The sequence below is a fragment of the Malaclemys terrapin genome, chromosome 10 (genome assembly GCF_027887155.1).
Source record: "Malaclemys terrapin pileata isolate rMalTer1 chromosome 10, rMalTer1.hap1, whole genome shotgun sequence".
Classification (NCBI taxonomy): domain Eukaryota; kingdom Metazoa; phylum Chordata; order Testudines; family Emydidae; genus Malaclemys; species Malaclemys terrapin.
This window is the reverse complement of record NC_071514.1, coordinates 20148160-20162734: the sequence shown is the minus strand read 5'-3', so window position 1 is coordinate 20162734 and position 14575 is coordinate 20148160. Positions and strand designations below refer to the sequence as shown.

The 14575-nt window shown below is 44.0% G+C and overlaps 1 protein-coding gene across 1 annotated transcript in view; it reads left to right on the top strand.

Moving 5' to 3' along the window:
* The first annotated feature begins 4456 nt into the window (after positions 1–4456).
* Positions 4457–14575, top strand: part of GALK2 (galactokinase 2) — a 69333-nt gene continuing 59214 nt past the window's right edge. Inside the window, exons 1-3 of the mRNA XM_054041547.1 lie at positions 4457–4649; positions 8807–8895; positions 13350–13473. Of these exons, the coding sequence (XP_053897522.1) occupies positions 4597–4649; positions 8807–8895; positions 13350–13473 (266 nt within the window). The 5' untranslated portion in view covers positions 4457–4596. The remainder of the gene's footprint in view (positions 4650–8806; positions 8896–13349; positions 13474–14575) is intronic.

The following is a 14575-nucleotide window of genomic DNA, read 5'->3' as shown; positions in this document are numbered from 1 at the left end:
CTGGCTGGTTAAGGCCCAAGCTGCTGCTGTGGCTAAGGCTTTTCTCCATCTGCACATGATATAAAGAGTGAGATCTTTTCGTTTGGATGTCAATCTTGCTACACTTATCCATATCTTTTGTCTGTTGAGACTAGATTACTGTAATGCACTCTTGCTTGAGGCTACAGCTTAAACCAATTAAGTCAGTTCAGTATATGACTATCCACTTATTAAGATCATAATGAGAGCTCATAAAACCAGTGCTCTGTAAACTGCACTGTCTCCTTCTAGGTTGAATTCAATATGTTTATCTTGACCTTTAAATCCTTAAATGATTTGGGATCAGGCTACTTGAGAGTGTGGTTCTTCTTATGCAATATTGCAACAACTGATAATGCAAGATTGACCTTGAAAAAAACCTGACTCACATAAATCCAATCCTGGAGATTTATGACCTCTTCGTGAGTGCACTTTGCAATACCTCCAGGTATATACCTTGAGGATGTAGAACTGAGCACATACCAGGGTTTACTCCTGTGCTAATAGCCAGATATAAAAAATACCAACAAATGTTCCAAATAGATCCTTTCTTGGAAAACACTATCACAGCAGGGACAGCCCTAACTAACAAGCTTCAAGAAGAAGGGCAACAGAAATGGAAAGAATTGATTTAAGGAACACTACCAGGAAGCATGGTTGGCCATTCGCAAGTTGAATAATGATCCAAAGAAAGTAGAGCAACACCACAACATCACAGCCAATCTGGTGGCACACCAGCTTCTGTTCAATGGGAAAGCTCTGAACAAGCAGCCTAAAAATTAATTATACAGCAAACTGATCTGGAAGAAGATCATTTCACCACACCATACACAATAGATGAACTCAATGCCAGAAAAAGTCACTTGAAGAACGGCAGAGCAGTTGGACTCAAAGACATATGCATGTAGCAGATTAAGCATTTTGGTCCTGCAACCAAGTTATGGGTATTACGCCTCTGAATTAGAATACCTAAATTATGGTGATGAGCCCATGTAATAGCTCTATTGAAGCCAGGGAAGGATGCCTCTGACCCAAAGAACTTGTGGCCAATATCACTTCTATGCCTTTAGCCCTGCAAATCCACGGATATCTGCATTTGCGGATATCCGCAGACCATCTTTGAGAATTGCTGATTGGATGCAGATACAAATTTTGTATCCGCGCAGGCCTCTGTCTATGCCACCTCTATAAACTTTACCAACACCTCATTCTCAATCTCTTCTCACCTCAGATTGAACAGCATCTAATATCTGAACAAGCTGGATTTAGATCAGGAAAGTCCTGCACTGGCTAAATATTAAATATTAACCAGCATATAGAAAATGGATTCGAGAGAGGGATGATAACAGGCACTGTGTTCGTAGACCTATCAGCGGCATATGATACAGTCAACCACCAAAACTTGCTTGCCAAAATCTACGATATGACACGACTACCACCAAGTGCAGCTTGTCCGATCTCTTCTGGAGAACAGACATATTTACGTAGAACCATGCAAGAAATGGAGCCACTGGAGATGACAACGAAATGGCCTCTCACAGGGCGGTGTGTTAGCACCAATCCTGACCAGTGACCAGCCCATACAGAGCAATACAAGGAGCTTTATATATGCCATGATCTATGCATCATGTCACAGAAGATGGACTTTGCTACTGTCAAAAATAGAATGATGTGTACTGAGCAACCTCCCATCTTATTACAATAAACACCAGCTTTGTGCTAACCCAGCCAAGACACAGGTGATGGACTTTCACCTATGCCATCGAGAAGCCAAGCGAAAATTAAATATCATCTGGGATGGAATCCCACTGGCTAATCACCTGAACCCTGTCTACCTGGAGATGACATTGGACCAGATACTTGCCTTAAAAGCACATGTAAAGAAGACGAAAGGAAAAGTTAGTGCCCGTAACAACATCCTCTGAAAGTTGGTCACCTCAAAGTGGGGAGACAATCCAGCCAGGGCCGGCTCTAACTTTTTTGCTGCCCCAAGCAGCAAAAAAAAGGCGCCGCCCTGCCGAGTCCCCCCCCCCCCCCGCCAAGCGCCGCCGAACCCCCCCCCGAGCCCCGCGCCACCCCCCCGCCGAGCGCCACGCCGCCAGAGCCCGCCTCCCCCGCCAAGCTGCTGGAACCCCCCCCCCGAGCACTACGCCCCACACCACCCCCCCGCTGAGCGCGTGCGCCGCACCGCCAGAGCACCCCCCTTGCGCAATGCTGTGCCATGCTGCCCCCCGCCACCCCAAGATTGGCCGCCCCTTACCAGGTGCCGCCCCAAGCATGTGCTTGGTTGCCTGGTGCCTGGAGCCGGCCCTGAATCCAGCTACTTTGGGAACCACTCCTATAGCTTTGTGCTATTCCATAGCAGAGTATGCATGCCCAGTGTGGGATCCATCCATGCTAAGAAATTAGACCCTGTTCTAAACTACAGTTGTTGTGGAATAGCACGATGTCTAAAGCCAACACCAAAGGATAGCCTCTACTTACTAGCTGGTATTGCGCCACCCGATACCAGGAGGACAGTAGCAAGCCAAAGGGAAAGATCGTGGCAGATGGAAGATCCAAGGCATCCATTATATGGTCACACAGGAGTAATCAAACACCTTAAATTGCAAAAGAGTTTTATAACCAGTGTTGTGCCTTTGGATACAACAGCTGCAAGGCACAATTGATGTTATGGAATGAAAGACTATGCGAGTTGGATGCATTGAAATAGATCTGGAATCCCAGGAGGTCCTTCCTGGAGGGGCAGATACAGACTGGTCAACATGGTCATGCCTGAACCGCCTGTGCACGCAAACTGGCAGATCAACTACTAATACAATCAAATGGAGCTACTCTAATGGCACGATTATGTGAATATGGTGAGATGCAAACTATGAAGCACCTGCTCGTTTGCCGCCTCTTTGGGATGACCTGTACAAAGGAAGACCTTGCTGCAGTGATGGAAAGAGCCATTGCTTGTGCACAGTCAGGGCCGGCTCCAGGGTTTTGGCCGCCCCAAGCAGCCAAAACAAAACAAAATAAAACAAAAAAAAAGCCGCGATCGCGATCTGCGGCGGCAATTCAGCGGGAGGTCCTTCACTCCCAGGTGGAGTGAAGGACCGTCCGCCGAATTGCTGCCGAATACCTGGACGTGCCGCCCCTCTCCAGAGCGGCCGCCCCAAGCACCTGCTTGAGAAGCTGGTGCCTGGAGCCGGCCCTGTGCACAGTTCTGTAAAAACATCTAGTTTGTGACAAGGACACGAGATGAAGCAGAAGTGCAACATTGGAATTCACTTACTCTGTTGGTCTGCCAGAGCCCAGGTTTGTCAACCTTCTGAGCAAACTGGAAGGCCTTCATGCCTTCTGCACAGTTGGAGTAGGGGTGGAATGAGGATTCGATAGTTTATGGATGACTGATGTGAAGAGTGGATTGTTGTTATTCACCAGAGGAGTTAGTCCACAGCAGGGGTAGGCAACCTATGGCATGCGTGCCGAAGACGGCACGTGAGCTGATTTTCTGTGGCACTCACACTACCCGGGTCCTGGCCACCGGTCCGGGGGGGCTCTGCATTTTAATTTAATTTTAAATTAAGCTTCTTAAACATTTAAAAAACCTTATTTACTTTACATACAACAATAGTTTAGTTATATATTATAGACTTATATAAAGAGACCTTCTAAAAACGTTAAAATGTATTACTGGCACGCGAAACCTTAAATCAGAGTGAATAAATGAAGACTCGGCACACCACTTCTGAAAGGTTGCCGAACCCTGGTCCACACTGTAGAAATTTGAATGACACTATACAATACGATCTATGTTAGGATAGGTACCTTTTGGATTTTATGGATTGAAATAGTAGGATAAAATAACAAATAATAATAGCCATCAGCCTGTTGCTGAACAAATCAGTTACTCCAATGTGTGTGTGTGTGTGTGGGGCAATCCAGCACACCATAGAAACACCCACACATAACACAAACCCTCAGAATAAAAAAACCAACTCCTTCAGGATAAGGCGTTTTGCTTCCTCTGTTAATGTTCATTTTGTGTTTTCACTGTATGGGTTTGTTGTGGGGGAGAGATCTGGGAGTGACCTTGTTCGAGGCTCTTGTTCAGAGGAGACATTGAGTCATGCTGCCCTTTTCTGCAATTACATTGTATGTTTTTAAGGCACAGAGCTGTCAGTCCTGGGTCGCTGGGAGAGAGACCGTCTCCTTGGGAATTGATTTGCTTTGTCTTTCACCGAGATCTTACACATCATTGGTGCAGACATTTAAAAAAAACCCTCCTCCGCTCCTATTGTCACATCAGCGTCAAACAACGTCCTGGCACAAAGCCAGACACACAGGTGGGGAGGAGCTGGTGCTCAGGCGCTTGTCCGAACCCTGCTGGATGCCTGGGCAGGGGCTTGCCCGGCACAAGCCCAGCCCAGAGCACCCGGACCTGGGCGGGGAGGAGGCAGGGCTCCCCCGCAGCCCGGAAGGAAGGGAGACGTTTCCTCGTCCCGTGATAGCAGCCTACGGTCCCGGCCCCAGGCAGCCCGCCGCTGCCTCTGCCTCTCTGCGGCCCCGCACAGCCCCGCGAGGCCGAGGATGGCCTCGGACGCCCCCGCCACCCTCCCAGTCCAGCTGGCGGAGCAGCCCAGGTGGGTGGGTGTATGGCCTTGGAGCCGGGCCCGTTCGGAGAGCAGGAGCCCGGCCTGCGAGCTGGGCAAGGGGCTGCCGCATCCAGCGGCCCCGGCGCTAGCCGCTGCTGATGCGAGACACGGGCTGCAAAGCGGCTGCGTCTCCCCCGGGCTTTGCCGGGCAGTGGCCGTCCCCAGTGCAGGCTGTGTCCGGTCTCTCGTCTGTCCCGCAGGGACAGCAAGTGCCGCTGAAGGGCGCCAGCTCCACGGCCCTGGACCCCGAAGCCTTTCATGTGTTCCCAGAAGGGTGGTCGGCCTCTAGGCATAGGTGCTGGAACTAGGATGTGGGGGGGTTGCTGCACCCCCTGGCTTGAAGTGGTTTCCATCATATACAGGGTTTACAGTTTGGTTCAATGGCTCTCAGCACCCCCACTATACAAATTGTTCCAGCACCACTGCCAGTAAGCACAAGCGGCCACTTGGGGAGCTACCCTGACTCTGATTGCCCTAACCAGCCCTTCCCCCAGAGTGGGAGGAAAGTCACCATTAGTGTGACCAGGCACCCTCAAACTGCTGCTAACCAGATGGAAAGGGAGACTTTGTGCAATCCATCATCTCTTTGGGAGACTCTGGCAGCAGAGCCACCAGTCCAGATCCCTCTTCCCCCTTCCAGATGGGGGAGTAGAGGGGGAGGAAACTCATAACCAGTTCAGGTTTCCCACTCCCCTCTTCTGCTATGGCAGTGGGCTGGCAACCCAGTCCTTGATCTTTCTCTCCTTCCCCGCTCTAAGCTCCAACCCTGTCATCCCTAGGAATTCTGAACATTGTAAAGCCAACCCAAAAGGCAGTGAAAATTTACTCCACATCACCTTCCTTTGTTAAAACTTGTGTCACTCACAGGTGTGAAAAAAACACCCCTGAATGACAAAAGTGTTAACGATGAAAAGCGCCGGTGTGGACAGCGCTTTGTCAGTGGGAGACGCTCTCCCAAAGACAAAGCTACCATCCCTTGTTGGAGGTGGTTTTATTTTGTTGCCAGGAGAGCTCTCTCCTGGTGACAAAGAGCATCTACACTGCGTATCTTACGACGACATGGCTGTAGCAGCACACCTGCTCCATTGTAAGATACACAGTGTAGGCATAGCCTTAGACACCAGCACCACTATAAAAATAGCTCTAAGCCAAAGAGACATTCTGGATGCAGACACACAAGGAATACAAGCATCTCACATTAACATAATTTCTAGTATTCTGCCAGCAAACTTCCCCATGGACAATATTTGCAAGAGGCATTATCATGATTATGATCCAGAAAAGGGGTTGTGAAATGAGATGGCAAAATTGGCAGATGACAACAGAAAGATAGGCTAGTCAAGACAAGAGAAAAGTGTGAAGAAATTAAGAAACAGACGTGGGAAAATGAGAACATTTAGAGATATAATAGGATAATATTTTTCTTCAAGGCATAAGCCAATCACCAACTGAAAAGGGATAGGAAGACTCGTTCCCTCTGGACACACTGTCTATCAGGAGGTTTCTTGCATATCCCTCCAAAGTATCAGGTACTGCCCACTTTCAAGACAGAATACTGGATTAGATTGACCACTGGTCTAATCTAGCAGGGCAATTCCTATGTTTTCATTTGTAAGCAATTAAAGTGCAGAAAGGTCTAATAAATAATTCACAACATATGGCAGTATCTTGTACAGCAGTGCTTCTCAAAGTCAGGCCGCTGCTTGTTCAGGGAAAGCCCATGGCGGTCTGGGCCGTTTTTTTTACCTTCCACGTCTGCAGGTTCGGCCGATTGCAGCTCACACTGGCCGCGGTTCGCCACTCCCGGCCAATGGGGGCTGCGGGAAGCGGCGGAGGCCGAGGGATGTGCTGGCCATCCTTCCCGCCGAGCCCATTGGCCTGGAGCGGTGAACCGCAGCCAGTGGGAGCCGCGATCGGCCGAACCTGTGGACGCAGCAGGTAAACAAACCGGCCCGGACCACCAGGGGCTTTCCCTGCACAAGCAGCGGACCGGCTTTAAGAAGCACTGCTTTACAGCTATTTGACTAGAGAATTCTTGATTTGCTAAAATATTTAGAATATGGATCAAGACAATGGTACAAAGTTTACAAAGGGATACAAACTAAAGTTAATCTACTGTGAAGTGTCATAACATCTTTTTTTTTCCATTGCTACTCCTGCTTGCTCTTTGCATTGACTAAGTTTGAAGCTTGAGTCTAGGGCTAAAGGTAGAAATCCTTCCAGAGCATGCTACAGCATTTGTTCTTAGGAGAGGGGCTACAAAATACATTGAATTGGCTAGGTGCCTGCGAGCCACCCATTTCCTCAGACACAGAAAGGTTTTTGAAGCAGTGTAATAGCCATTTCATGACATTTTTAAAGATTGTTTCTCCTTTCTCCTTCTTGACTTCTTGCACTTCAGCTTTTTTAATTTGCTGCTGCCATTAAAGAAAGTTAACAGGCTGATTTGTAACCAACATTGCTTCAAAGCTGTTTTGATGTGACTCACTATCATGTCAGTAATTACAGCTTCTTGTGCTGCACTAGGATAATGACTTAGCCCCATCTCATCCTTCATCCACCCACTCACTGTCCTTGGTGTGATACTCAGGGAATCACTGTTTACAAACACAGGAAGTGAGCTAGCATTCTTCACAGTCTTATAAAACAGTGATTTTTCAAATCTTTATTTCCAATGAAACTTTCATGCTATTAGGTAAAATCAGAGGAAAATTTGAGAAAACCATTTGGGACAGTTGCTGGGACACTGTACAGAAGGTATTGGCTGTATAAGTCATGGGGGAAATATAGGCTGATGCTTAAGACATGGTATTTATAGTTTTTTGCATGCATGTATTTGTACATAATTATATAAATTCAGAAATTGGTTTTATCATTTTGATTTTTGTCAATTTGACTCCAGACCTATCCCCAACTAAAAACCACAAATCCAGAGCAGTAGTATATCTACGGGCTCCACTCCTATGGAAGGGGTAGCATATGCAATTTTGGAAAAACAGCTGATTTGACTGTGGTTTAGCGCAACATGAAATTGAAGTTTGGCAGGGGGATTGTTGTGTGGTGTTTAGAGCAGAAGCTGAGGGTCAGGACTCCAGGGTTCTGTTCCTGCCTCTGCCACTCACTTGTTTGGTGATCATGGGCAAGCTGCTTAACATCTTTTGGCTCAGTTTTCTCACCTGTAAAATGGGAATAAATATACTTACCTCACGTAGGTGTTGGGAGATTTAATTAAAAATTTTTAAAATACTTGGAAATGCTCAGATGGAAGGTGCCATAGAAGTGCAAAATATTATTTAATCCAATATTTCTATGAAATAGTAACTTTCCTTTCTCCCCTTTCTATCATTTTCCTAATGTCTGATCTTCTCTGTGCCACAATAACTTCTTTCTAAAAGTTGCTGGGAGACCAATGCCTAAATTTTCAAAACTTGCTACTGATTCTGGATATTTCAGTTTTTGACAAATTTAAGACACATTAAAGTGCCCTGATTTTCAGAACGGCAGAGCACCTAGATTCTGAAAATCACCTTCCCTTTAGGGATTTTTAAGTTGGGTGTCCAAACATTGATGCACTAGTCACTTTTGAAAATGTAGGAATTATCACAGTGTCTGGAGTGGTTCATGACCATGAGTGCCAACCTCAGGGCAGACTGTCAAGAAGCAGGGAAGAGATCCCAAACTGGTTGTGTGTTCCATAATTAGATTTCACCAACCCAATAACAAGTGTAAACTCCTAAAACATTATAACAGTCTTACCACGGAGTCACAGACAGTCCCCTTCAGCATTCCAGTCTATCTTGCCACCCAGGCAAGCTGGACTTGGGCGTGGTCTACACTAGAGAGTTAGGTCAACGTAAGACAGTTGCGTAAGTGTCTACACTACAATGTCCTCCTAACGACTTAACGCACCTGCTATGCCACCTCCACAAGAGGCGTAGTACTTAGGTCAATGTAGTTGCTTACATCGCCTGTTGCTGCCTTTGACAACCCGAGTTGTTGGGTGTGCATAGTGCTAGCAGAAGGAGGGTAATGTGATCATGAACAGCCAATTTCACAGGCACTAGCTTCTTCCAGGCCCCGGGGGTGCATGGATTTCCTGTGTTTTCCAATGTATTTCTTCTAAAGGATTCCAACCTGCCTTTCAGATTGCTGAAGCTGAAGAAGATGTTTATTTCTAAATTTGGATCGGCTCCCAAGTTTTATGCTCGTGCACCAGGGCGAGTCAACTTAATAGGTAAAAGGAGAATATTATTTTCTTTAAATTTATGGCAAGTTCCAAACCTAAATGACTGTGTTCTTTTTATTTTTGGTCAAGGGGTGCCTGTGCTTGACACAAAGTCATAAATGGGAAGGAGAAAATATTACTTCATTAGGTTTTAACTGCATCTTATTACAACCTGTAGTTCACATTAAGGTCACAATTCAGGACATCATCTTTATTCACAACATGCTTAATTATATATTTTAAGTGCTATCTTGAATAGGGATGGACTTAAGGACATAAATGCTTTTCTGAATCAGTGCCTAAAAATGTCTTTCCTGGTCAGGTTTAGGACTCATTTCCCTGCCATGGTTTCTGCAGCTCAGTCTCAGACAGGTCTGGGATGCAGTTGTAGTTTGTAAGATGGTATCATGAAATCAACCCACATCTTTTCTCACCACCACAGTTCAAATCTTCAGACATGGTGATGCATCCTGGCACACAGTACTACATTTTGATGGGAGCTGGACATGTTCTGCCGTAGTTTCCCCTCCCTCATTCTATAGAAATTCCACACATTTGAGCCCATAGAGATTAGAATAGCAAGTTAGTCTGGAGAGTAAATATGGTTATTTCATACCCTATTTTTTTAAATGTGGCTTCATTCTGGAGACACCCATTTTTATTTTATGATCATGCCCTGTCTAGAGTTCAGTTCTCTGTATAACGAGCCAGTCAGGCACCTTTCTCAGTGAAAGGGTTTTTGCTATAGATCATGGCAAATACAGTGCAATAGAGCTCTCAGAGGGCCAGGTGGTCTAGCGGGTAGTGCACCCAGTATCGCCCCTCAGTACGAAGGCTTTTCTGCCCAGTTCCTCACCTGAGGATGGGTTTAGCTTCCCCTCAGGTTGCAGTGTCCTTGCTCTTTTCTTATCAGAGGGGGAGTGAGAGTGGAATGTGGCTTATGCCTCATCTGCAGCAGGGTAGGGGACCTTGGGCCTTCTCACTGCACTGGCTTCCACCCAGAGCCCTATGAGATTCAACAGTGTCCAGCTCCATGGAGTGCCCTCAAAGTTACCCTCTCTGGGTCACCTTCTACCATCTGTCTCTCCTCCAAGGCGCCAATATAACATAAGAAAAGAAAAGACAACTAAACCTTCAGTCCCAACTGGACTCAGCGTGCCGTTATTCCCCAGAGGGAGGCTTTTTCAGCACCCTTGTCCAGGAGCCTTCAGATTCTTCCTCCCCAGCCTCTCATTGACTGAGGTGCATTACTCCTTTTTAAGCTTCCTCTCCAGCTGGAGCATGCTTTGCAGGTCTGGAGGGACAGGGCTACGTGAGGCCAGTATTTTCCTTTAACCCCTTTGGGCCCAGTGTGGGGGTTGTATACCCATCACGTACACATTACAAATAGGGTGACCAGATGATAAGTCGAAAATATCGGGACCGCCGTGGGGGGGAGGGGCGTCTTTTTAATTGTTACAGTTACCCGTCTGGGTCTTCAGTGGCAATTCGGCGGAGGGTCCTTTGGTCACTGACGGTCTTCAGCGGTATTTCAGCGGCGGGTAATAAACCTTCTCGCCAAAGAGAGAAGCACCCACCGCTGAAATACTGCCAAAGACCATCAGCAACCGAAGGACCCTCCGCCGAATTGCGCCAAAGTCCCGGACGGGTGAGTGTAAAAAAAAAAAAGCCCGAAACAAAATATCGGGACAAATAGCGGTCTCTCTTCGGTCGGGACGTGGGACAGACTCCTCAAAATCGGGACAGTCCCGATTTTATCAGGATGTCTGGTCACCCCAATTACAAACATTAATTAGCCTGCTGCGCAGTCAATTAAAATGTACACCTTGATGTTCTATGAACATCTGTCATGTAATATAATTAAAGTGGAGAACAAATGTTGACTGAATATTATTCCTAAGAGAGAAGGTACTTGCTATGTCCATTTTCTTTATTTTGTATGTTATGAACAATTGTATTAATGATGATTAAATATTAGTATTTTCCTGGGAAAAGTCCAGATATGGTATGAAAAAATGAATTCCTGCATAAGCCTTATGGCATGAGTGATGAATCATTCAGATGAGCAGAAGTTGTCACGGGAAGGGGAATTATGTATTGCATTGATCTTTGTGGTATGCTAACCACAGGTGAAATGGAAATAATTTAACTTGCTTGTCTTGCTAATTTTACCAGTTACATATCAAGCACAAATAGTCTTCCTGCTCTAACTGCCAGATAACAGTCCATCTATCACCTTGTAGTTTTGTTAAAGAACATAAAGGTTTAAAAAGAAATGAAGGTTATAAAAAAAATTATAGAAATGTAAAGCTTGGGTGCTCTATCAGTTGGGATTTTAACAATAAGAACTGTAAAGTGTATATTCTGAAATGATTGGCAGAAATTGTCTAGGACATGAAGCAATTCTGCACTCCTACACTAGCCATTAGAATCAAGGATGTTTCTTCTTCTGCTGCTGAGTCATAAATTCCAAAGCCTGAAGGGGCCTTTGTGATCATCCTGTCTGAACTTCTATATTATACAAGCCCTAGAACTTCCCCAAAATAAATCCTTAAATATAACTTTAAAAAAAAATCCAATCTTGATTTCAATATTGCCTGTGATAGAGAATTCACCATGACCCTTGGTAAATTATTCCAGTGGTTAATTACTCTCACTGTTAAAAATGTTCGCCTTATTTCCACTCCAAATGTGTCTAGCTTCAACTTCAGCCATTGGATCATGTTATACCTTTCTCTCTGCTAGATTGAAGAGCCCATTATTAAATATTTGTTCCCCATGTAAACAAGTCACCCCTTAACCTTCTCTTTGTTCAGTTAAATAGACTGAGCACCTTGAGTTGATCATTATAAGGCTGGTTTTCTAATCCTTTAAGCATTCTCCTGGCTATTGTCTGAACCCTCTCCAATTGATGAACATCCTGCTTGAATTGTGGACATCAGAGCTGGTCACAATATTTCAGCAGCAGTTGCACCAGTGCCGGAGGTAAAATAACCTCTCTACTCTGACTTGAGAGTCCCCTGTTTATGCATCCCAAGATCGCATTAGTCCTTTTGGCCACAGCATCACACTAGGAGCACATGTTCAAAAGATTATCCACCATGACCCTCAAATCTTTTTCAGAGTTACTGCTTTCCCCATCCTATAAGGATGGCATACTTCTTTGTTTCTAGATGTACACATTTATGTTTTGCTGAATTAAAACACATATTGTTTGCTTGTGCCAAGTTTACCAAGCAATCCAGATGACTCTGTATTAGTGACCTGTCCTTTTCATTATTTACCACTCCCCCAATTTTTGTATAATATTCAAACTTTATCAGTGATGATTTTATGTTTTTTCCTGGTCACTGATGAAAATATCAAATGGCACAGGGCCACGAACAGATTGCTGAAAGCCCCATTAGAAATACATCTACTTGACGATGTTTCTCCGTAGACAATTATATTTTGAGATCTACCATTTAGCCAAATTTTAATCCATTTAATGGTGTCATGTTAATTTTATATCATTCTACTTTTTTCCCCATCAAAATGTCATGTAGTACAAGTAAAACATCTTACAGAAGTCTGTTATATTGTCTTTATCAAACAAACTTGTAATCTCCTCAAAAAAATATACCAATTTAGTTCGACAGGATCTATTTTCCATAAACCCATGTTGATTGGCATTATTTATATTACCCTCCTTTAATTCTTTATTAACTGAGTCCTGTATCAGCCACTCCATTATCTTGCCCAGGATTAATGTCAGACTGACATGCTTATAATATTGGCACAACATTAGCTTTCTTTTCTTCCAGTCTTCTGGAACTTTCCCAGTGTTCCAAGACTTACTGAAAATCAACATTCATGGTTCAGCGAGCTCCTCAGCCAGCTCTTTGACAATTCTTGGATGCAAGTTATCTAGATTTAATGATTTAAAAATGTCTAACTTTAGTAGCTGCTCTTTAACATCCTCCTGAGAAACTAGTGGAATGGAAAGAATTTTATCATCTTATGAGGATACTATATTATCTGTGATTTTCTCAAATACAGAACAGAAATATTTATTGAACACTTCTGCCTTTTCTGCATTATTATTAATAATTCTACCACTTCCATCTAGTAATGGACCAGTACTATTGTCAGGATTCTTTTTGTTCCCAATATACTTTAAACCTCCTTATTGTCCTTAACTCTGCTAGCCCCAGATTTCTCTGTGTGTCCCTTTGCTTCCCTTATCTGTTATCTACAATTCTTAGCTTCTGATTTATATTCATGACTATCAACTTGCATTAGTTATAGATTTCATTATTGTTTTTTATCACTTCCTTCACTTTCCTTATAATCTAGGTCATTTTTTTAACCCATATGGACTTCGTCCTCAATTGTGGGCTTTTTGGGCATCTAGTAAAGTGTTCTTAAATAAGGATTATTCCAAAATGCTGTTAATTTTCTGTTATCATCTTGTTGTTTTCTAGGAGAACATATAGACTATTGTGGATATGCTGTGCTCCCTATGGCTATAGAGCAAGACATACTTATAGCTGTTGAACCTGTAAACACTCAAGTTGTCCAACTAGCCAATACAAACCCTTTGTACTTGTAAGTATTAATTTATTCATTTCTTATACTAATTTATAATGCACTCATCATCCAATTGCATCACAGTTGCAAGATAAAGTTGTAAAAGCCAAGTTTAAACCAATGTAAGTGTCTTCAGAAGTGCAACATCGTATGCAGACAAATCCTCAAAGGGCAGAGTGCCACCTACTGAAGCACCAACAGTACTTCCTTTAGAAACCAGGTGCTGCTTGAAATATTCCTTTCCAGACACTGGCCCAACCTGACCCTGTTTAGCTTGTGAAATCTGAAAGGCTCACAGCATGCGATGATATACTTAGAGATTAATTGTATAAAATGGTATAGCAAAGGTGTATGTGAATTTTTATAAATACTACAACAACAGTTTTCTCAGTGGTACAAAATCTAATCAGATGGAATGTCACTGGTTCTAGTTAGTTCTATATACTGTTTGGGAGGGTGAGGTTTACTACTTATCTCCTCCACCTCTCTGTTCAGGTTTCCCCCTAGCACAGCACTTCTCTCAGAAGGCCGCTTTGGCCTACAAAATTCAGAAACCTTTTCATTGCAGGTTTGACTGTTGAGAGGGAGGGATTCCAGAATTAAAACAGGCCTGTTGTTTAAGTTGATTACCACTCTCCTTACATTCAGATGCTACATGACTTCTAGGGCCATGTTATATTTGCAGGGGAAAAGCTGTTTTGATAGGTGTTGAATGAAACAGTGACAGAAAATTTAAGCACTTTGAATAGACTGGTCTTTGAGCCAGGGCTTGGCACAGCAAGTAAGAACCTAAATAGCCCCCTATTAAAACAAGTACAATTGAAACTAAACCTAGAATTATAGTTCTTGAATTAAAATAGCATGCACAATCAATATATTTTTGTAGCTCTTTTCGCTTCTATTTGAACTCATATGGTTTTGGCTTAGGAGAGCTTTCTGCATACAACAGCCAGCATCTCTGCTTCACTGTGGCCCTCCAGGTTAAAAGCAAAAAGGAATATATCTTTCAACACTTTTGAGCATTTTGCTACCAACAATTGCCTTTGAGCTGCTGTGTCTTTTTTACCAATCTGTCATAGAGCTAGGGTTTATGCATATGCTGAATGAAAAGCATGTGCCT